At 33.9% G+C, this 23,528-nt stretch overlaps 1 protein-coding gene across 3 annotated transcripts in view; it reads left to right on the top strand.

Annotated features, from left to right (window-relative positions):
• Positions 1–23,528, top strand: part of STXBP5 (syntaxin binding protein 5) — a 164,216-nt gene that overhangs the window by 71,156 nt on the left and 69,532 nt on the right. For all 3 annotated transcript variants that reach the window (XM_082633244.1, XM_082633243.1, XM_082633242.1), the window contains exons 9-16: positions 2,002–2,080; positions 17,949–18,103; positions 19,301–19,373; positions 20,704–20,851; positions 21,055–21,122; positions 21,387–21,427; positions 22,283–22,503; positions 22,993–23,171. In XM_082633244.1, coding sequence (XP_082489370.1) covers positions 2,002–2,080; positions 17,949–18,103; positions 19,301–19,373; positions 20,704–20,851; positions 21,055–21,122; positions 21,387–21,427; positions 22,283–22,503; positions 22,993–23,171 — 964 coding nt within the window. The remainder of the gene's footprint in view (positions 1–2,001; positions 2,081–17,948; positions 18,104–19,300; positions 19,374–20,703; positions 20,852–21,054; positions 21,123–21,386; positions 21,428–22,282; positions 22,504–22,992; positions 23,172–23,528) is intronic.

Genomic DNA, 23,528 nt, shown 5'->3' with positions numbered 1-23,528 from the left:
TTCCTGCCCAGCATCTTCTTTGCCTCAACTAAAACCATAGCCTTAGGCAGCTGTGATATTGCCAGCAGATTGCTATTATTTCTGTGATGCCCTGAAGGTAGGGCTTTTTGTCTCTCTGAGCTGATGTCTGTTCTGTCAAATGAAGTTGCCCCAATGCCTTGGGAGTAGAGTTTTTCAGGGAGCTGCAGATTGGGACAAAGTACTGATTGCCCTCTAGGGAATCTGGTTTTAATGGGGCTGCAAATATACTTCAGTCCTCTCTGTTGGCTGATGATGCTATTGCCTTTTCATGGTACTGGGCCACTGAGCTGGGGAACAAAGGGAATAGGAATAGCCCTTGTCAAAGCATCCCAGTCCCCCTTGTCTTACCAAGGTTTGGTCATTTCCATTGAGTAGATAATGTTAACGCTCATTTTGTGGCTTCAGTTAATTTTCAGAGTTTATAGTAAGTGAGCAAGTTCAAGGAGGTCACACTTTGTCATTCTGGAAGTCAGTCTCCTTTTTTAGTTTTGTTAGCTGTTTATAGGCATTGAGTCCACCATGTGAACTTTAAGGTCATTTTGTCCAAATTTAAGAAAAGCTGTTGGAATTCTAATTACATTAAATTTGTAAGTTAATTTTGGAAGAATTGCCATTTTAGGATTTTAAGTTTTCTTAAATAGAAACATGATTAAGACTGATAGACTTATTTAATCAATCACAAGTGACACTAGGGAGAGTATTTGCAACATATGGATAAAATGTTAATGACCTTTGAATATTAAGTTTATTTTTAAATATAAAGAAGATAACATACAAGCACGGGTAAAAGATATAAGTTATTTTTAAAAGAAGAAATACAGATGATCATGAAGCCTAAGAATTTTCCATTAGGGATTAAATCAATACAAATTAAAATGAGATACCCTTTCCACTTACCAAATCAGAAAAAAAAAAAGAGCACTGTTCAGGAAGCGTGTGGCAAAATACCCTCCTACACTTTCTTCTTCCTTTCTGGAATACAGTTCTACCTAAGTATCTCTTTTCTAGAAATTAATCCTAAAGAAAAATTATTAATTTATTCACTGATTAAATAGTTATTGAGTGTCCACTCTGTGCCAAACAATGTTTGTCACCATGGATGTATCACCAGAAAACACACACTTAGAAACCTTTGCTTTCATGGAATTTACATGCTTGTTGGTGAGGCAAACAACAAACAAAAGAAAATACAAACTTCATTAGAATGAGCTAGTTACTCTGGGGGAAAAAGCTGGGAAAGAGGATAAGAAGTGTTGGGGTAGCGGTGTGTGTTTGGGATCTTCACAAATAGTATAATAATGGTGAGACTGATTAACCCTTAAGAAATGGGGATAATATGTTTTATTTTCTTTAATTTTTCTGAGTTGTTAATACAATGAACATGTAAAAATATATAACAGAAATCAACCTTTTAAAAAATAATCAAAATTATTTGACAGTATGAGTTTCTGACACTTTATAGAGGTTGGTTTATTTTAGCAATCTTCTGGACATTGCAATGGATGGATTTTACTTTAAGAGAATAAATGTAAATGAGTAAGAGAGTAAATGTAAATGTAATTTCATGCCATTGAATTTATTAGCATAGGGGTTTAATTTTGCAGCCTGTCACTTTGGATGGAAATATGATTTAGATGTATTTTTCTCAAATAAGCTATTTTAAAACTTGAATTCATTGAGCAAATTGAGACCCTATTTTCCTTATCTTCAATTAAGAACAGTGGAAAGACTGAATTTCTCTTACTAGAATTTTATCACATAAATGTTGTTGACAAGTTATTTTATTTACTTTTTAGCACTGAATTTCAAACAGTAAATTGATCATTTAAAGTATCTTATTTTGTATTAAATACTTCTTTCAAGACCACTTTAAAATGTTTCATGGTGGATTTCATGATATTTCATTTTATAAACTGTCAATGTATAAGAATTTAGAGTAACTTAGAATTTTAGAATTTAATGCAGGAAAATATATTTTAGGAAAACAGTTAAAGGATGGGAAGAAGCCAGAACCATGCAAGCCTATCCTCAAGGTGGAATTCAAAACGACTAGACCTGGGTAAGATTTCACTTCACTGACAGTATTCATTGTATATAGTTACTGAAGTAGCACTGACGGCTCTCTTATAATTTATTTTTGAAAGCCTACTTTAGAATGGTCTAACCCAGTCATAAATTTTATGCTTCCTTTATTTAACAAGATAACTAAAATGGATAATTTTAAGATAAAATATTTCATTGTGTTCTCTCTGTCTTTAGTAATTTCACAATATATCTTGGAAAGTTTGAATTATTTTTCTTGTCCAACTTTATATGTTCTATTAGCTTAGTCTTCAGTAGCAGTAGTGTTTATTCACTAGTGAAAATGGTGGAATAAGCAATGACGAAAAAAGATTTAAAATTTAACCTATTTATACAATATATGTTCATTACAAAAGTTATAAGTATTCTTCAAAAATTAAATCTTATTTTAAGAATATTTGGCAATTCCAATAATAAATACAGCTTAATATCCAAAGAAGATCATCAGTAGTATTTGAAGAGACTGATTTACACTGTGAATTAGGTATAAGATTTATATGGTTCTTACATATGTTTTTTGTATATACCAAATGTTATATTTAAAAATATAATAAAGGAAAAAATTTTTTAAGATTTCTTTGAAAATTCCACATCTCTTTAACCTCTAAAGGAGCCTCTTTATTTATGTTCTAGTTTCCTAGGAAAGGTGTATGGTTTTATTTACTAGAGCTATGTTGTAAGAGAGTGAATTTATGTAGTATATATAGTGCAGTGGTTCTCAAATTATGGTCCCTGGGCCAGCAGCCTTAGATGAGAACTTGTGCAAGTTCTCAGAACTCACCCCAGACCCACTGAATCAGAAACTAGGTCTGTGGGTGAAGCCCAGCAATCTGTTTTTACTAGACCTGCAGGAGATTCTGATGCACACTAAAGTTTAGAACCACTCGCACATTTTTTTATATACCATCTTATAACCACTGGTTATTATAACTGGCTTACTTCCCTTTTCAATCCGTTCTTTTCTCAATCTAATTCAACTCAGCCTTTTTCTCATTCAAAAAAAAGATAGTAGGCTGAAGAATCTTAAGATTGCTGTTATTTTTCATTGATCCTCTTTAGCCTTCCTCTGGGACCCAGAAGATATACTGTGTTCAGACAAAATGTTGACTGAACTCCAAGAGGAATAGCATCTGTTTAATTGACCATGGCATCCCTCACTGTGTGACCTTTGGCACAGAGTTATTTGACTTCTTTGTGCTTTAGTTTCCTCATTTATGACATAGATGTGATAATAGGTCAAAAGGTTGTTGTAATGAATTAAGTGAGATAATCATGTATTCAAAACATTTCACACAGTGCCTGGTACATAATGAACTTTTTATAAACGGTTGCCCTTATTTTTATTGGGAAACCTCCAACTACCAATTGCCTTTTATTTGCTGTAGTTGTTCTATGGCAAATGTATGTGAATAGGAAAGCATAACAGCAAAACGGGATGGGGTGGGGAACCAGAAGAAAAAACCCTATGTTTATAATACAACATAAGATGAATTGTCTAAACATTTAAACTAACAGTGCTAACTGTCTTCTGAATTATCTAATCATTTTAACAACTATTGGTTGGCAACAAAGGCAAAAGTACAGGGAATATTTTTTTTCCTCTCTGTGTTCTACCTATTCCCATTTTCACTCCTATTTAGTGGTAATATTTATAAGTTCCTGGTTTCTTCAGGATGGCAGTGATATTTTTCCTTTCATAGGATCAGAAATGAAAAAAGTCTGGCTCTTTTGTATGCATTTGTAGGTACTGTTAAATAGATCAATAAGATAACCTTCTGGTAACAGTCTTCTCCAACTTTCTAATTGCTTTTTTCACCTGTGATAAGATTTTCAGTAAATTAAATGAGCTCTTTTTTTTTCTCACTCCATGACTCATTTCCTTGAGATATCTCCCCAGAATTCTAGCACATAGCCAACATTGGGAGCTACTGGAACACCCCTCCCATTGAGAGCAAAATCACCCTCCATTAAGCAAGCATTGCCTGTTCCTAGCAAGTGTCTCGGGCAGGTGCCAGCAGAATGTGTTCTATCAGTTCATGTTGGCAAATTACCAGATTTTATTAGAAGGGCCATCCTTCCCTGCTCAGAATCTTCCACATTTTCTTCTCTTTACCTAGAAATAATTCAAAGCCGAAGGATTCCCTCTCATCCGTTATAGTTCAGCATAGATGTCACTACTTTTAAGGATATGTCTTGGCCATGTGGACTAGATTGTGTCCCTAGTAATATACTCTCAAAGAATGCTGTATTTTTCCTTTCTAAAACTTATACTTGTCATTAATAATGAAATTATTTGTTTAATGCATGCCTTTCCCGTTAAATATTCAGACTGATGAAAGCATGAGACGTACCTGTCTCACTTCTAATTGTCCTAGCACAGTGTTATTGAATGTAAGGAAGAAGAAGATAGGCCTGTGTATAGAAAAGCACAGCCATGAAGACTTAGCTGTTTTCTGTTAATGATAAACTAGCTGTTACTGTTAATGTTAAAGGTAAACTGACAAAAAATGGAATCAAGATGTTGTGTAACTTTTATTTTCTAATAAAGTATATATTATACCAGGGAAGACAAGATTTTTCCCTTACATAGGGAACAATGACAATTTAGTTAATATTACATTTTAATAGCACTTTTATTAAAGATACGCAGCTATTCTTTACATGGCCAGTTCTTAATAAAGAGTCAAAAATTAAATGGTAAGTCAACTCTGTTGAAGCTGTTTTTTGTAAAATCTAACGTGACTCAGGTGTGAAGTCCTGCAGCCAGTGATGCTTGAGCAAAGTGATTAGAGCGTGAGCTCTTGAGCCGCACCACCTGGGTCTGAATCGCCTGTCCACTCAGGTGCTACCTTCGGCAAATCAACTAAGCTTTCTGTGCTTGTTCCTTCTCTGTAAGGTGGGAGTGAGAGTAGTATCTACCTCAGAGTTGTTATGAAGATTCAACGATTTATATAAAGCACCAGGTTGAGGGGAAGCCTCTCTGTTAGGGAACCTAAAAGTGAATATGATCACGGCTAAATGTGGCAGTTTAGTTACATTTGGAGAAGCACAGCTAAGAGGTTAATTTACTCCCTTTCTTCATAACACATGCTATGACAAGCCTTTTGTGTACAGGACCAGAGAGTAAATATTTTAGGCTTTACAAGCCATATGGGTCTCTTGCAGTTATTCGGCTCTGCTACTATAGCCCCAAAGCAGCTGTAGACAACTCTTAAATGAATGAATGCAGCTGTGTTACAATAAAACTTTATTTATGGACTTGGAAATTTGAATTTCATATAATTTTCAGGTATCATTATTTTGGGTGATTTTTTAAACTATTTAAAAATGTAAAATCCATTCTTAGTTTGCAGGCCATACAAGAACAGGCAGTGGGCCATAGTTTGATACCCTTGATAGGCACACACGTATATATGCATGGTGTAGTTAAGTTAATCTTTTTTTTTTTTTTTTTTTTTTTGCGGTACGCGGGCCTCTCACTGCTGTGGCCTCTCCCGTTGAGGAGCACAGGCTCTGGATGCACAGGCTCAGTGGCCATGGCTCACGGGCCCAGCTGCTCCACGGCATGCAGGATCCTTCCGGACCGGGGCATGAACCCGCGTCCCCTGCATCGGCAGGCGGACTCCCAACCACTGTGCCACCAGGGAAGCCAATTACGTTAATCTTTAAGGAAAAGTTGGGCTTTTGTGTTTGTTTTCCACTTACTCTACCCCACTCCCACCCCTGGTGCCAGAATTTGTTTTCAAGTAGTTGAGTAGATATGGTGATTTCTTTAATTTTATATGTGGGCTAAAAGCTGTAGGTAGATTGATTACCTATGTAATATAAAAAACCAGATTACAGTAAAAAACTCGGGGTACATTCATGATATTCATGAAAATATCTAAAGATCTGTTTCAATAATCCTCACAAACTTGCTACCCTTGAGTTTCCCCCACTGCTACCAGTGTCGTGTTTCTGATGAGAGAATCCGAACTCTCAGAAGCCCCAAAACTCCCCTGTGCACAAAGTTATTTCTCCAGAACACGGGCTCACTTTCTCTGATTTGTATCCTTCTCGACTGTAGATTGTTCTTAAATAACTATATCTGTTAACACTTGTGCTGCACCTGCTATGTGTGTGCTGCCAAAGTGCTTTACGCATATTTATTTAATCTTAGCAACAACCGCATGAGGCAGGTATTATCTCACAGATGAGGAAACTGAAGAAGAAAGGTTGAGTAACTTGCCCAAAGTCATACAGCTCATAAGCAGAAGAGCCCAGATTTAATCAAGTCTGTGCTCTTCCCTGTACGTACTCTACTACTGCCTGCTCTGTGTTCACATTAACCACCAATCCCCAAGATTACACTCATACCTGCAGATCTCCCAGCAACAACTGCTCTGCTAAACTACGTGCTGAAACTGCAGATGAAGAAACTCACCTTCAGTTCATTTACAGATATGTTGCTCAACGAGAACAAAGTTTTGGGATCACAGGTTTCGTAATAGTCTTTACATCAATAAGTATGTTTGTATTTTCTCATTCATGGAGCCTCTGCTTTTCTCTGAACTCTTGCCACCAAAGTATTGTTCAGCAGATGTTCCATCTGCTCATCCATCTCAATTCTTGATAAGCCATAGCAGCAAGAAGAGAAACCACATTCAGAATCACAAGTTGTTTCCTTTTGTCTTAACAATTCTTATATTCTTAGTTGAGACAAAAATAGCATCTTATATCTTGAACTCAAGACCCTTAGTTAGATGGCTTGGCTTTCAAGTACCAAGAAAAGAATTAGTAGATCAAGTGAACATCCATTATTTGCCAGGTATTCTGCTATGCAGTTGGAATGCATTATCTTTCATAATTCTCATAACAGCACTATGACTTGGGTACTTTTATTGTCTCCTTTTAGGATTATAGATAATGAGTCATGGAGAGCTTACTAACTTGCCTCATGAAGTAACAGAGCTGGAATTTGAGCCCAGGTTGACTCCAGAGCTGGAGCTCTTAATCAGTGTACTAGGCAGTATCACAAACAGCCTGGGTTAGGATGGATTATCCTAATGATTCACAACTCACTCAGTTCACCAAGAATTGTATTCTCTTTTATATTTGCTAGTTTATCAGGTCATCTTTTTAAATTTAATATTAAATCCTACTCAATACAAGTAATCACACTAATGTGAGATGAGAGATCTGTCTGTGCCTCTAACAGGCTGGATAACTTAATGCAAGTAACCCTAGCTACTCAGGACTAGAGAGTTTCACAGATTGCTTCCAGGCTGCATATTTAATTCTAATTTGGTGATTCCCGCATTTGATTTTATGATATCCCTTTGTGGTCATGGCACTTGGTGTTATACTCACTGTTTAGGAGAAATCCACAAGCAGATTTACATTTAATTGTACCTAATGAGAAAAGACCTCTTTGAGTCCGTGGACTCTTAAAATTTCACATGCATCATCAGATAACCTTCCCTGTTTTCATGTTACTTTTACCATGTTGGTCAGCACGTTTCAACCTCAAATTGGCTAATTCTCATTGTATCACTATCTTCAGAGCCATTCTTAATACCCACCCCAGATTTATCTGTATTATATTCATTCTCTCAAAAGTTGAACATTTTCTCCCAATCTTACTCTTCAAACCTTGTACCTAACTGGGATAAATTATTGTTCACTTTCTTGATTTAAAGATAACATTTGATGTGCAGTGCCTTAACAAACACTATTATTGTATAATCCTGTGTAGCTAGAAAAGTGAGACTACTAGGTTGATAGCTCTGTCTTCTGACATCAGAATACTTCATTTAGTAGGTATATAAGTATATGCTCAAGTTTGGGTTTTTTGTCCGTGGCTTCTATCAATTTAAAGTACTAAGATTCCTCTATTTTTAAGCTTCTCTATATGTTAGGTGGGTTTTTTTTTGAGTTTTATTTTTATTTTTTTATACAGCAGGTTCTTATTAGTTATCCATTTTATACATATTAATGTATATATAGATAATTCATTACTGCTAAAATATAATTGATATCACATATTTAATTAAGTCTACTGATATACAAATCCATTTTTGTATCATTAGCAAGTTTTACTTGTTAATTTTATTTGAAAGTAAACGTGTATCAAGCCATTGAAATATATTTAACCAGTAGTGGTTACTAGAATGGAGGTGATGTTTCCTGAGTGTAAGACAAAGAAGCACATATAGAATGGTTCCCTGACAGCTCAGAACCCTTTAGCACCAAGGCTCCCAGCACTGGTATTTTATCCTGAAAGACACTAAAATAAAGATGTAGAAAGGAAGACTAATAGACTCTGAACAGGGGGAGAAAAAAAGGAAACCCAGGATATCAGGTTCTTGAAGTGTTTGTAGGAGAGAGTAAGTAAGCATTGTATACTTCTGTAGAAAGATGGATTAGAATGATAACAGAAGAAAAATTGGGAGATATATATTGTAGGAAGGATTAATTTGTACGGGTACTTTATTAGCATCATTTCAAACATGAGCCAGGATATAGGGACATTAAATTTAAGAAAGAAAAAGAAATGGGTGGATTCACAATAGAAAATACTCATTTAGAACATGTATTTAGTGAATTCACCAGTATATATAAGTAGCAGTTATATGTCATCAAGAAGAGTAAGATGCAGGTTTTAATTTTTACTTTAAATTAGGGGAGACCGCCATATGATTAATGGCAGAAAAGAAAGAGCCTTTGGAATAGGAGACACTGAAAATGAAATAATTTTTAATTTTTTTTTACATTATTATTATTTTTTAACATCTTTATTGGAGTATAATTGCTTTACAATGGTGTGTTAGTTTCTGCTTTATAACAAAGTGAATCAGCTATACATATACATATATCCCCATATCTCTTCCCTCTTGCATCTCCCTCCCACCCTCCCTATCCCACCCCTCTAGGTGGTCACAAAGCATGGAGCTGATCTCCCTGTGCGATGCAACTGCTTCCCACTAGCCATCTATTTTACATTTGGTAGTGTATATATGTTCATGCCACTCTCTCACTTCGTCCTAGCTTACCCTTCCCCTTCCCCGTGTCCTCAAGTCCATTCTCTATGTCTGCATCTTTATTCCTGTCCTGCCCCTAGTTTTGTCAGAACCATTTTTCTTTTATTTTTAGATTCCATATATATGTGTTAGCATACAGTATTTGTTTTTCTCTTTCTGACTTACTTCACTCTGTATGACAGACCTCGGTCCATCCACCTCACCACAAATGATTCAATTTCGTTTCTTTTTATGGCCAACTAATATTCCATTGTATATATGTGCCACATCTTCTTTATCCATTCATCTGTCGATGGACACTTAGGTTGCTTCCAGGTCCTGGCTATTGTAAATAGAGCTGCAGTGAACCTTGTGGTACATGACTGAAAATGAAATAATTTTAGAAGAAAGTTTTAGAGTGGATTTCTCATGTTGAACCCAAAAGGTACAGAGAGAGAAGATAACTTTCTTAAATATTGAAAGCATTGTCATATGATTATATGATCCATTCTTTTGGAGAAATTTTTTGGCCACAGAACCAATAATCTTAGGATTAAGATTAGGTTTTAGGTCCTGAAATGGAACATTGAAGTAGATGACAAGAATAAAAAGTGTGGTAGAGGGGAGTGTGCTGGCTAAAGGATGCAGTGAAGCCGGGGAAATTAAATGATGGAAAACAAGAATTCTTGGCCCCTGCTGCAGTGACCAGCACATATTAAGCGCTCAGTAAAACGCTTGTCAAATGGATGAATCATAATAATATCGTGGCTTCATTTGTATAGTTTTTCTTGAGTGGCCTAGGAAGCAAAAAAATTTTCAGCATAAGCTACATTTTAACAGTACTTTAATACAAAGTGTAATGACCAATACGGAAGTGACATTAAAAATTGGCAAACTATTTTCATGGTATTTCATATGAAAAATGCACTTTTTAAAAAGTTGGATTAGTTGCAAATACTGTTGTAATTCCACTATTCTAAAATATTTTTTTCATTTGTTATTTTCCCTAAGTCTTTTTTCAAATACATATACATTTTCACTTAATTATATTCTTAGAGCATATTCAGTTTGGTATTTTTTTTTCTACTTAGTATGTCTAAAGTATTATAGTTTTTATCAATTTTTTAAATTAGTTTCAAGGCTGTGTAGTTCAGTCAGTCATACCTCCCTTTTTCTGAACATTTAGTTTTAATATTATAATCAGGTTTATAATATAATTAATACAGTAGTGAGCGTATTTCTCTTGATGTTACAGAGAATTCAACAGAAGATTTTTACTATTTTACGATTACAGTAAATTTCCAGTGGTGAAAATTTGAAGATAAAATATTTTTATAAATCTTGACAAATTGCCACATTGCTTTTTGAAAGTATACTTTAAAGAGCTGAGTATAAAATATAAGAGTTTCATCCATCTCATCAATGTGGGATGACTTTTTTTGTTTTATTAATTCACTACCTTAAAAATCAGCATTTATGCTTTAGATTTATCTTAAATTCTCTAACCATAATTTGAACTCCTAAATGACTGCTGTTAATGGAATGGCAGCCTGCTGTCATAATTGGGGTTGAAGTTAAAGTTGTTTGTATCTGCAGGCAAAGCAGCAATGATTCATAGAAACTTTCTAATTTAATTTTTTGTAAGTAATTGTCCAGCTAAGCTTTTATGTTTTGACGGGCACCAGAAATTATTCATATGCTTTTCTATAGTTTTGAATATGTATTATTTATTAAAATGTACAGCTTTATTTCAAACCTAATTGTTTTCAAAATTGTTGCTTATTTGTTATGGCTATTCAGATATCCCCTTCTTTTACTGCCTGTAGTTGATTCATTCTACTTTACCTACTACTGAAGCTCATTCTGAGCTTTCCTTCAGTTTCTTCTTTTAGAACCATGCCTCCTCCATCTCTGACTTGGTTCTCTGGTGCATCCTTAAAGCTTTATGGATTGTTCAAGCTAATGTAAGGGTATATTTTCCATCATTATACATCCTAATCTACATTTTGTCCCATCCCTAAAATGCTTACACTTGAGATCTGTACATAGACTAAATATCTTAGTGATAGTTCACTGATTATTCTAGTACTTTTACTTAGTTGTTTATAATATATATTGATATCAGCTTATATAATTTAGATTATATTTTTCTAGAGGACGAGAATCAAATCCATATAGGGCTTTTTCTGCAATAAATGACTCTTAAATGTTCTTTTATAAACAGGCTTTGAAATCATACTTGTAACACTGTGAACCCTGTATATGGTCCATTTAATCAAAAATTAATTCCATATGGCGAAGATTACATTAAAAAGTTTAGATTTCTTTTTGAGAAAAAAGAAAGCCTAATTGTTACATAGTTAAATTCTCCTATGTGTATTGATTCTAGTAAGAACCAGAGTAATACACTAATATGAATTGCTGCTATATCCTTATAAATCTTATTCATCCTAACCAATCTGTATATAAGAACTGTAACAGATTGAAATACCAAAGCATAAGTTTTGTGGAATTTGTATGGTTAGGATAAGTCTTCTAAACTCTGTATCTTTATCTCATTAATTTACCATGTTGATGCTTACTGTTTGTTTTGCTTTCTAGTTTAACTTCACACTACACTTGATGCTCTGTCCTGCAAAGCACAGGTAGAGAAAAGTTATGTTGCCATAGACATGGCAACTTCATCATACTAGCTTTTGTTATCATCAGCTTGGGCTACAAGAGAGTACTGTAATTCTTCTAAAGTTATTAAGGTTCATGAAATATTCAGTTCATAGGAGCACTTAAGCAAATTTCTGCATCCAAGGTAGGGAAGGTGTTCTGAGATCTTTTTTCCCTTTCATAATTAATCATTACAGTCCACTTAATCACAAATTAATTCCATATGGCAAAGACTGCCTTAAAAAGTTTAGATTCATGAATTCTTCTTCTGCCCTTATCTCCAAATCTGTGGATTGTAAGCCAGTCATTTAAGTGAGGATTTCACATGTTAGAGGACTGATGCTAAATAACTCTTTAAAATTCTTAAATAATTAAGGAAGACATTAAAATTTATCTAGTATGAAGAGAAATCATAGGACTTTGATAAATATCACTATACTAATGGTCAAAAGTTGATAACTTGGAAAAGAATGCTACTTTATTTCTTTGCGTTGTACAAATAGAATCCTCTTTAACAAACTCAAGCCCACTTAATACCTTTATTAATTATAATACCTTTATTAATTATACCCGTTTATATAATTATATAATCTCTTAATAATTACAATAACCAATTAATTGTTATAACCTTTATTAAAATGAAAACCTGTCATAGCATATTTTCTTTTGTGTGGGCTTAATTTTTAGGTGTATGCAAACAGTCCACAAACTAATCTAAGGACGCTTTACACTTTTAATTATGGAAAATCCCAAAGAACTTTTATTTATGTGGGTTTTATCTATTGATATTTACCATATTAGAAATAAAGGTTAGAATTTTAAAAATATGTATTACTTCACTTGAAAATAATAAAAACCCTTTGCATGTTAACATAAAAATATATTTTAAAATAACTTTAAAATTCCAAAAAGAATGAGTGGAATTGTTTTATTTTGGAAAATACTGATTCAGTGAATCATTCATATCTTCTAGTGTTGACACAGTTTATTATGTAATATATTTTTTAATTGTTAATATTACCACTGATCTCATCAGGAAAGTCTTTTAAGTATTGGGAAGCTGTGAAGCTCAGCATGACAGATAAAAGTTTTCCAGACTCTTGATATTTTTACCTGAAAGCCTAGATTTTATCATTGTAACCAAATAATCTCAACTGTTTTTCTTAAAATAACAGACTCATTTGATTCATTTTTGAGAAAACGACTATCAGTTACCCAAACCTAACTAATGATAGTTTGTCAGTCATCCTTTAAGCAAAAATAATAGCAATTCAGTTCATAACTCAAACAGTAGTACAAGTGCTTTTCTAGAAATAACTGTCCAATTCAGTATACAGAAGCAATGCTTTATGTATACCTCCCATTTTCTCAGCACAGTATTAAAAAGGCATTTCTTTACATGCTACTAATAGAACCCCTTTTAATAAACTTAAGCCCAAGGGTCAAGATGAAAAATTTTTAATTAGTCATTTTACTGCTTCATCAAGGACATTTTAAAGTGAGAAAAAAACACCTCTTTAATGTGTGGCAATAAAAAAGACAAATAACTAGTGCTGTTTGGTGCCACTGCTTTGATTCATGCTGAGATGCCAGGAGTTTTATTCACCTACTGTTACTTTTGTGCCATCAGTGCAAATATCAACATAGTGAAAAGGTGAGTGATGTCTTAATATCACAATGAAAATGGTTTTGTTTTACCCTTAGTGATATTTTGGAAAAGGTCCTGGGAACCCCTAGCAGTCACAGACCACACTCTGAGCATCACTGTTGTGTGTTATATGGGTATTTAGACGAGTTATCCAAAAGGAAATATTTTGGGATTCCATATGTTTGATACCTTAAAGGATATGTATTAAGTCCAATTACTCTTAACAATTTAACATAACAAAAATAATAAAGCATTTAACATAAAATTATATTAAAATCTTATATTTTATGCAAATACTGTAATATACAAATCCACTTTACCAAAGCTGTATTATCATTGTTAAATTGGTCAGTAAATGAACAGGAACTTGTTTAAATATGTTATGTTTCTTTGTTTTTACCCCAAACTCATACCTTTTTATCTGAATTAGCAAAAGGGTCTTAGGGTTAGTCACTAGTGAAACATGGTCTGGGGGTGGCTCCCCTAGTTCCAGAGGGTCCTCTTAAAATTGGCAAAGGTACAGATCCGAACTAGAAAGATACTGGAGTATCATCATCATCCTACTAGTAAAATACTCACTTCATTATCGTAGTGATTTATTCTTATGGTACCCAGGTGTTTCTCTGTTCACTCAAATAGTACTGTGATGAAAACTTCTCATAACTAAGCAGTAAACTTGTTCTTGGGATCAGTCTGTCTACCCAGCCAGGCCCAGCCAAAGAGTTCTGTGCTTTCTGATTGAAGTCCATAGAGTGTGAGGGGTGTGGGGCCTTGTAGTGAGATCCTTAATGACAGTAAATTAAGGCTAAGTCAAGTAGTACCGATCTCTAGGAAGCTCCACTTCCCGTGCTCCACTACTCAAAGTGTGATGCATGAATGGTCCCAGTCTGCTAACTGGTCTGAGTGCAGAGGTAAAATACCATACTGTGTCCTGAAGGAGCTCACAATACAAATGGAAAGTAGATAAACACTGACAATTCAGTGTGGAAATGTTGAGAAGAGGGTGCTTAGGAACACAGGAAGGGTACCCAACTCAGGGGGGGAGGATGAGTCAGGAAAGGGTTTTTGTAGAAGATAATGAATGTTTGGACTGAGTTTTAAAGGAGGAGCCAAAAAAATGAGGGGGAAGCGCATCTCAGGCAATGAACAACTAAATGCGATTGTAATTATATAAACTGCAGGTTATTAAGGTGCGAACTAAAGAAATTGTGAAGATGAAATAGAGGAGACAGGTTCTTGAGATCCTAACGGTGTAACAGGATATGTTTGCAAGATTTGGGGGTCATGTTATCCATTACCACGTATTGCTTTACTCACTGTATTGCAACCATGCTGACCTTTTAGTTCCTCAGATATTCCAAGCTCATTCTCGACTTGAGGGCTTTGCAGTGGTTATTCCTGCAGCCTGGAATGTATATCCTTCTCCCCCAACCCCAAGATCTTTGAATGGCTGGCTCCTCTTCATTCTGTTTCCAGTTCATCTGTCATTACTTTAGGGGCCTTTCCTGACTGCTCTATTTTACAGTAACCCCTCCAGCCCCTCCCTTATATTCAGCACATCACTCAACCTTGTTTTATGTTCTTCACAATACTTGTCACAATGTGTTTACTGTTTGTCTAGACTAGGCATGAGAGCACCATTTTATTCTCAGGCGTACAGGTGCTCAAAAACTATTTGAGTGAATAAATGGGTAGTATTATGGAACTGAGTTGAGCAAGTTCGTTATACAAATGGCTTTTTGGGTAGAAAAGATAAAGAACGTTTCACCTGGAAACACAGCTTCATCCAAAGCTGTTATCAAGGCCAGCCCAGGGAGGGTGATCAGAATCAGGAAGCATATATGCTTTCCTAAAGTGTCTAGTCTCTGAAAAATTACAATCAAAATTATAAAAAGTTCAAACCAACACCTTCCTAACCTAGATGGCTTCAAAAGTTAGAGTCTTGTATAACACCCAACAACATCATTAAAGAAATTCTTCTTAAATTCCTCTTAAAGTAAGGGAATAAAACTTAATTCACATATTACCTAGAAATCATCTAGATCCCTAGAACTTTTAATATAATTCCAAATGCCAACAAAACCTTTGAATTTTTACAGTTTTCACCATCTAGGATTAAAATATTTAATTTTATTTTATCATTGTATTTAAGACTGGTTTTTTTCTTGTAAACTATTTCATTAATATTTACGCCTCAAGATTTGGGGCATTACAATGAAAAAAATACATAGCCTGTGGGATTCGTAAGTCAGGTGATTCCTGCCTGGCAAACTGCACATAAAATAAGATTTTTTAAAAACAGCACATAAAATAAGAAAAAATATATATATATATGCATTTATTGCTGTATTATGGAAACCTTTATTATTATGAAAAAGAATATTACCTTGGTATTTAACCATTTATTTTTATCCATGTTTTTTTCACTGTATTTTTTTTCTCCTAAATTTAGGAAAGAAATACAGGCCATTTACAAGGCCACTGAACAAGCACATAGTTGCCTTTTGAGGACAAACCTACCTAAATACCATGCTGTTATTTAATATGTTAACAGTTTGTCCAATAAGCTGATCACCTACCCGGCAATACCTACTTGGTATCTCCATGGAAATTTTATTCTGTAGTGTAACTCAGCATCTTCCTGTTCATGGTTCTTACATTAATAATACTTTTTTTTTAAGTTGGCTATATGTAAAAACAAACTTGTCAGACTATTCTTGAAATACTACATATAAAATACCTGGCCCAGTCCTCTCACTCTATAAGAGTATATGTTGTTAGACTCTTCACCCTTCTTCTTAGTATTTTATATTCAGTTGTATGTTATATTTCAAAATACAGACGAGAAGAGATATATTCTATTTATTCACTATATGTGATGAAAAGTAGAGGAAAATTAAATATACTTTCCTGACCACAGTCAATAATCACAGTAAGCCAAGATATTAGAGCAATGAATGTATGGGTATATAGTTCTATTCAGGACAAAGTTTTAAGCTCTGGTTAATGTCACTTAGCTGAAAAACTAAGATTACCCAAAACAGTTTAGCGCTGAAAAATCTAAACGTTAGTAAGCTAGACAGCGGTTAACATAACATACATTTCTGTTAATTCATTCATTTACCAACGAGGCACTGTTTTGGATACAGCAGTGAACAAAGTGGACAAAAACCCTTGCCCTCATGGAGGTTACATTTTCATGAGGAAAACAGTAAGCAAAATAAATTAGCTCAGTGGGTGATAATGATTATTTGATGATAATGATGATAATGCTAGATAATTCTTACTAAGGGTGGTCTGTGTGCCAGGCACTGGCCCCAGTGTTTTGCAGATATTAATTAATTCAATAATTGTCTGAAAATAGATATTTATCACTCTATCTCCATGTTATAGATGCAGAAGCTAGGCATAGAGAGATTAAGCACCTTATCCAAGGTCATACAGAAAGTAAAGCCAGAGCTGAGACTTAAACAGACAGTTTAGTTCCAGAACTAGCACTTTTAACCATTACATATTATTAAATACTGCTTGTACTAAGTATGAGAGGAGGGAGATCGCTACACTGGACTTAGAGTGAGCATTATGAAACTACCTAAAAAATTGTAAATGAAGAGATTTAAGAAAATCATACATGGAACATTTTAAATCATCTATATAATGCACCATAAACAACTTCCCCACCAATAAATGGGAAGGTACATGTGGCAGATCAAGAGCTAATTTCCTTAGAATGCAAAGAACTCTTACAAACCAATTAGAAAAGAGTTACTAATCCAATAAAACATGGACAAAAAACATGAACAGGCAGGTCAAAGATAAAGAAATAAAGACCAAAACATAGGAAAGGCTATTTAGGTTTTTTTCTTTTTTGCATATTTAAATATATTTGAAAGTAGATCTAGATAAACCATTAAATTTAATAATGACTAATAGGGAGACAAGAGTTATAGGGCTAATTGGAAGTGGCAAAAAGGCAGCTGATAGATGTGCATGGAAGTTGTAGTTTGAGAGCATACCAGCCAAGGAGAGAATTAAGCCCTACAGAAAATGGTTTGAGCGACCAGTTTTCTCAAGGGTGATTTGTAGCTAGTACATTGTTGATGCATCAATGAGAAGTTAATTCATTACATACAATGGATGCCTTAGGGTATTAGCATTCTCTCTTAGAATTTCTGTTGAGAAGGTCTGGTTATTAGGATTGGAAATGATGACAGTACCTTTAAGAGACTTATCAGGAGAAACCCAGAGAGAATATTTTGAAAACTGTGAAAAAAATTGGGAAAAAAATTAGGGACCAAACGGGAGGTATGAGAGTCAAATGTGGTCAGTGTTCATTCTTACTGTAGGTTAATTTTCAGGAACTCACCTGGGTCTTACCTAATGCAATTTAAAAAGCTACATGTGAGTATTCAATTAAATGATGCATAAAAATGTTAAAATTTAAGATTTTATTATTTCACTAAAAAAAATTTATGATACAGCAAGAAAATAGACTCCACTATGCTATTTGTAATCCTATCTACGTATCTTATTTCTAGGGAACCTTTTATTATTTTATCAGGAGGTTTGTCATACGATACTGTAGGAAGAAGACCTTGCTTAACAGTTATGCATGGAAAAAGTACTGCAGTGCTAGAAATGGACTATTCAATTGTTGATTTCCTGACGCTGTGTGAAACACCATACCCAAATGGTAAGCTTTGTGTCTTTAAAGTTCATTCTCTATAGATATGTTATTCAGAACAAAGACCTATATGTTATCTAAGTAGTTTCCTTATCCTATTGTGCCAGTTCTTCCATGGGAGAGATGCTGCCTTCATAACTTTGTAAATTTTATTTGAGAAGTAAATTTTGTTTTTAAACTGTATCTGTTTAATATTACATATTAGTAGTAAGTGCCTTTGAAGAATAAACAAAACTGTCCACATTAAGAAACATTTAAAAATCCTCTAAATTACTAGTGTATTAGTTACAGTTCTCCAAAAATCAGAACCAATAGGAGATTTTAGAGAGAAAAAGAGAGCAAGAATATGAATTTATTTTAAAGGAATTGTGAAAACTTACTGCAGAATGAAAATTCAGGAAAGAGTTTGATTTGCAGTCTTGAGTCTGAATTCTGAAGGCTGGAAACTCAAGCACGTTTCTGAGTTGCCATCTTGAGGCAAATTGCATTTTTCAGAATACCTCCTGTCTTTGCTCTTCAGGCCTTCAACTGATTGGATGAGACCCACCCACATTATCTAGGATAATCTGCTTTACTCAGAATCTACTAATTTAAATGTTAGTCACATCTAAAAAATACCTTCACAGCAACATCTAGACTGGTGTTTGACCAGACAGCTGGGCACCATAGTAAAGACAAGTTAACACATGAAATTAACCATTACAACTGGCATGTTATTATTTCAAGAGGAATTTAGCTGGATCTTTTTTTACTTTATTTGAAGCTAATTGAGGTATAAATATGTAATGCATTTTATAGTTAACATGCACATAGAAAATACCCAAAAAAAGAGATTATAATATTATAGTAGTACTCTAGTGGGTTCCTATGAGATCCAGTATGAGTTGTTCTTATGGGTATTAAGATTTAAATTTGGGGTTTGTTGTTCATGTCCTGCCTTGGACTTTGCAATACCATGGAAGGTACTGTGAGCTTCTTGTCTAATTCATCTTTACAGAATAAATAATTTTTTATGGGGTGTTGTATAGATTTATCTCATTTAAAGCATACTGGCCTTGCATTGTATGAAGTATAATATCAGAATGTTAAATACTTGAGAGAATGGAACAAAATAAAATAAAAACTAAGCAAGAAATGTTTGTTATCTCATTTGCTGTCCTCTCGCATATTTAAAACTATTGTTCATGCATTGTTTTCCTATTCCAGATTTTCAAGAACCATATGCTGTGGTTGTTCTACTAGAAAAGGATTTAGTACTTATAGACCTTGCACAAAATGGGTAAGAAATAAAATTTGGTGAGCAATTACTTTAGTGTGTGGTGAAAAAAAGAGTCTTTTTAGCATAGGATTGGCTGTTTCATTTCTTTGAAAATGCTACATTTATATCCATAACCTAGACCTCTGTTTAGAACTACAGATAAACATTTCTCATTACCTGCCAAATGTCTCTGTTATGTTACTCATAGAAATTTCTTGTTTAAGTCAAAATTTGTTGAATTTCTGAAATTTCATATGATTCAACTCAATACTTGGATACTCTGGGGGCACACAAAATCAGATATGTCCAAAATTCATCCCCATCACAGCTTTCCTCCAGATAAACTCTTGTAGTCTCTCCACCCATATTCACTCCTGTTGCCGTGTGTCATGAACATTGTCAGGTAATTTTACATGCAACCCCAATCTTGTTACTCTTTTCTTTAAACCACTATAATTCTCTATTGGTTTTTTGTGTAAAAACAGTTTATCAGCCTGCTACTCTACACTGAAGGAATTAAGGGTACATTTCCAACCTGGTGCCTGTTCGCTAGAAAAACTGAATGGTGTATTAAACAAACACCACACTTCCATGTCTTTTCTTATGTAGCTCCCAACAGCTGAAACATTCCACTTGCTTCACTGCCATCAAAAATCCACATAACTTTCAAAGGCAGCCTCTTCAAGCTTTTCTTATTCTCTCTTAACCAGATATATGATATCTGATCTATAAATTCTCACCATAGCTCCTTTGCAACTTTTTGTGGTATTTCCCATATTCTGCTTGTTCGTACATGATAGTATGTTTACTTATAAATTTTTTGTATGGAAGAACATTGTATTACTTATTTATATTTCCTGAGAGATAATCATTAAATATGGTTTTAAATGAGTTTACCCATTCAATATTTCAGTGTTTCTCAACTGGGGGCAATTTTGCCCCCCAAGAGATATTTGGCAATGTCTGTGTAGACATCTTCTGTTGTGGGGAGGGGTGCTACTGGCATCTAGTGGTAGAGGACAGGGATTCTGCTAAACATCCACAATGCTCGGGACAGTCCCCATAATAAATTATCTGATCCAAAATGGGAATAGTACTGAGATAGGGAAACCCTGAAGTATAAGTGAACAGTATTATTTACCTTACTTTAAGGCATTCCTAAATTCACATCAACTCAGTGTATGCTACCTGTAATAATGAATTTTTTTTTCTTCTTGAAAATAACAAGACCATGTGGAACAAAGGATAACTTATTATTAAATAAGTTTAAATATTTTTTAAGTTTTCATTGTTGTATTAATCATAGGTAATAATTCATTAAGTTAATATTTTTCTTTTCCTGTTGTTAAAGATATCCTATATTTGAAAATCCCTACCCTTTGAGTATACATGAATCCCCTGTTACATGTTGCGAATATTTTGCTGATTGTCCTGTGGACCTTATTCCTGCACTTTATTCTGTTGGAGCTAGACAGAAACGTCAAGGTTACAGCAAAAAGGTACTGAACATGAGTTTTAGTAATTACTGTTACATTTCAGCATTTTATATTTATCACCTTGGAGTGGTTGATAATGATACCTTTTCTAGAGAAATTAAAATCCTTTTTGAATATGAAATATGTTGTTTACTCTTGTCATAGATGTATTATGAAGATATATAGTATCCTTGGAAATTGCTTTATACAATAATCTTTTCTTATAGGAATGGCCCATTAATGGAGGCAATTGGGGCTTGGGTGCTCAAAGCTACTCAGAAATAATTATTACAGGGTAAGTAAAAGTCCATTTTCACCTAATGAATCAATAATAACTAAATATGATTAAGACTACATGAAAATTAATTGGGCAGGTAGTGCTTGCAGTAACATAATAAGAAATAAGTTATTGTATAGAACCTGCCAGTTTACCCTAAATTTTACCTTTTTTCTCATTTTGGTGACTATCTTTTTAAGTAACAATATATTTAACTTCAAAGAGAGAAATAATGTAATTTTTTTTTCTTCAACACATACTTAACTCATTTGCTTTTCACAGGCACGCTGACGGATCAGTTAAGTTCTGGGATGCTTCTGCGAGTAAGTATTCTGAATCGTGTTTGTTACATGCCCTACAATCATTGCTTTTATATAGCCTGTTTTGTAATGATTGCCTAACCAACACTTAATTTGAAATTCAGAGACTATAAATTTAATACCTGATTTATCGAATATATGAGTTTAGAATTTATAATAGATAAAGACATTTTAAGGATGTTAATTAGTAAGTCAAGAATAATTTTCAGCAGAAATACCCAAGTCCTTTCTTCAGTATTTCTTCAAACCTTCTCTTCCTAACTCAGAGATAGGAAAAGTGGGAATATGTTTCAAATCAACAGAAATCTGCTGAATAATTTTAGTGCCTGATTCTAAACTTATGTCACAAAAATTTGTGTTGTCTTTGCAAAATATATATGTTCGCTACATTAGCAATAAAGGAAAGAATGCTTTGAATGAATAATGTTTGCAATTAGAATCCAGTTAACTGAGGGTATATTATGTTTCACCATATAGAAGTGTTAGATAATATTGGTACCTTTCAGAGAGAAAATATGTAGAAAATAAATCTGCAAAGCAAAATATGTGCCTTATTATTTTTATTATATTTATGCAATTTTTTTTACAAAATCTTTTTGTTACCCTTTTTTTCAGATAATTTAAATTCATCATAATGGTGATTTTTTTTTCTTTTTAATGAATACAATGAGTACAGCTTTTTTGGTCAGTGAGTACAGTGAATGCATTATGTAAAAGAATAGTAGAGAAATGTAGATCTAGGAATAAAACTGTGGTTCAAAAAATATAGTTTATTTTCCTTACATGGTATGACTGATTAAATATTACCTGATATTTGTTCTTCTTATATTAAGAAATCATATTTTATCTTTTTTTTAGTAAATCTACAAGTATTATATAAATTAAAGACGTCTAAAGTATTTGAAAAGTCAAGAAATAAAGATGACAAGCCAAACACAGACATTGTAGATGAAGATCCGTATGCCATTCAGATCATCTCCTGGTGTCCAGAAAGTCGAATGTTGTGCATAGCTGGAGTTTCAGCTCATGTCATTATTTATAGATTCAGCAAACAAGAAGTGATTACAGAAGTCATTCCGGTAGTAGTCTCTTAATTAGTTTCAATGTCAGATGTCTGACATCTTAAAGTTTTAGAATTATTTAGGAGGTTCTTTGCAGTCAGTTTTAAAACACCTCAGTATTTACATTGCCATCTGTCTTCTGTGACAAAAAGTCATATTTCTTTGTATATCTTCTTACTGAACATTTAAATCTTTAAATATATTCTGTTTCATTTAAGGAAAGCTAATATAAGTATGAGCATACTCTAATTTAGTATTAACATGAGTGCCATAAATTCTAAAATCATAATGCATGTGTGCATGTACTTGCACACATTCACACGATCATTTTTAAAAAGCTGAGTCAGGAACCTTTTTTCCTTTGCTAAATCCTTACCTTTAGAAAGCTTACTAAGTTATTCCTTTAAAAGTGTTCTTTCCACTGTAGTGTACGTGTGTGTATGTATAAACTGTTATAAAATGAACAGTAATTATTAGGAGAGGCTAAACTTTTTACTTTTACAACAGATGCTTGAAGTTCGACTGTTATATGAGATAAGTGATGTGGAATCTCCAGAGGGTGAACAGGCACCACCTTTGCCAACGCCAGTTGGGAGTGCCAATCCTCAGCCCGTTCCTCCTCAGTCTCATCCTTCTACCAGTAGCAGTTCATCTGATGGGCTTCGTGATAATGTCCCTTGTTTGAAGTAAGTTATCTAAAAATACGGGTGTTTTGGAAGTTATCTTTTAATTTAGATAAATTGTAAGCATTCGTAAAGTGAAGTAAAATCTTCCTGTGATGGAGTAAATTGACATAACCACATCTCTTTTTGTATTTCGCCGCGGTTAATTCAACTCTTTTTTTCTGTAACACCAAGAGAAATATGATTGCATTCCATGATTTTATCCTTAAAGTACGAAGATTTGATCTCTAAACATACTGGTAGATGAGCATGAATCTTTCCTCTATATAAAGCTTCGTCTTCTAAATCCTTCATTGTTTTTTAGTCTGGATTTATATGTGGATCAAATGTATATTTAGGCTGCTTTCTTCCACTCTGAAA

This window comes from Mesoplodon mirus (genome assembly GCF_964341445.2).
Source record: "Mesoplodon mirus genome assembly, chromosome: 10".
NCBI classification, from domain to species: domain Eukaryota; kingdom Metazoa; phylum Chordata; class Mammalia; order Artiodactyla; family Ziphiidae; genus Mesoplodon; species Mesoplodon mirus.
This window is presented reverse-complemented; position numbering and strand designations above follow the sequence as displayed.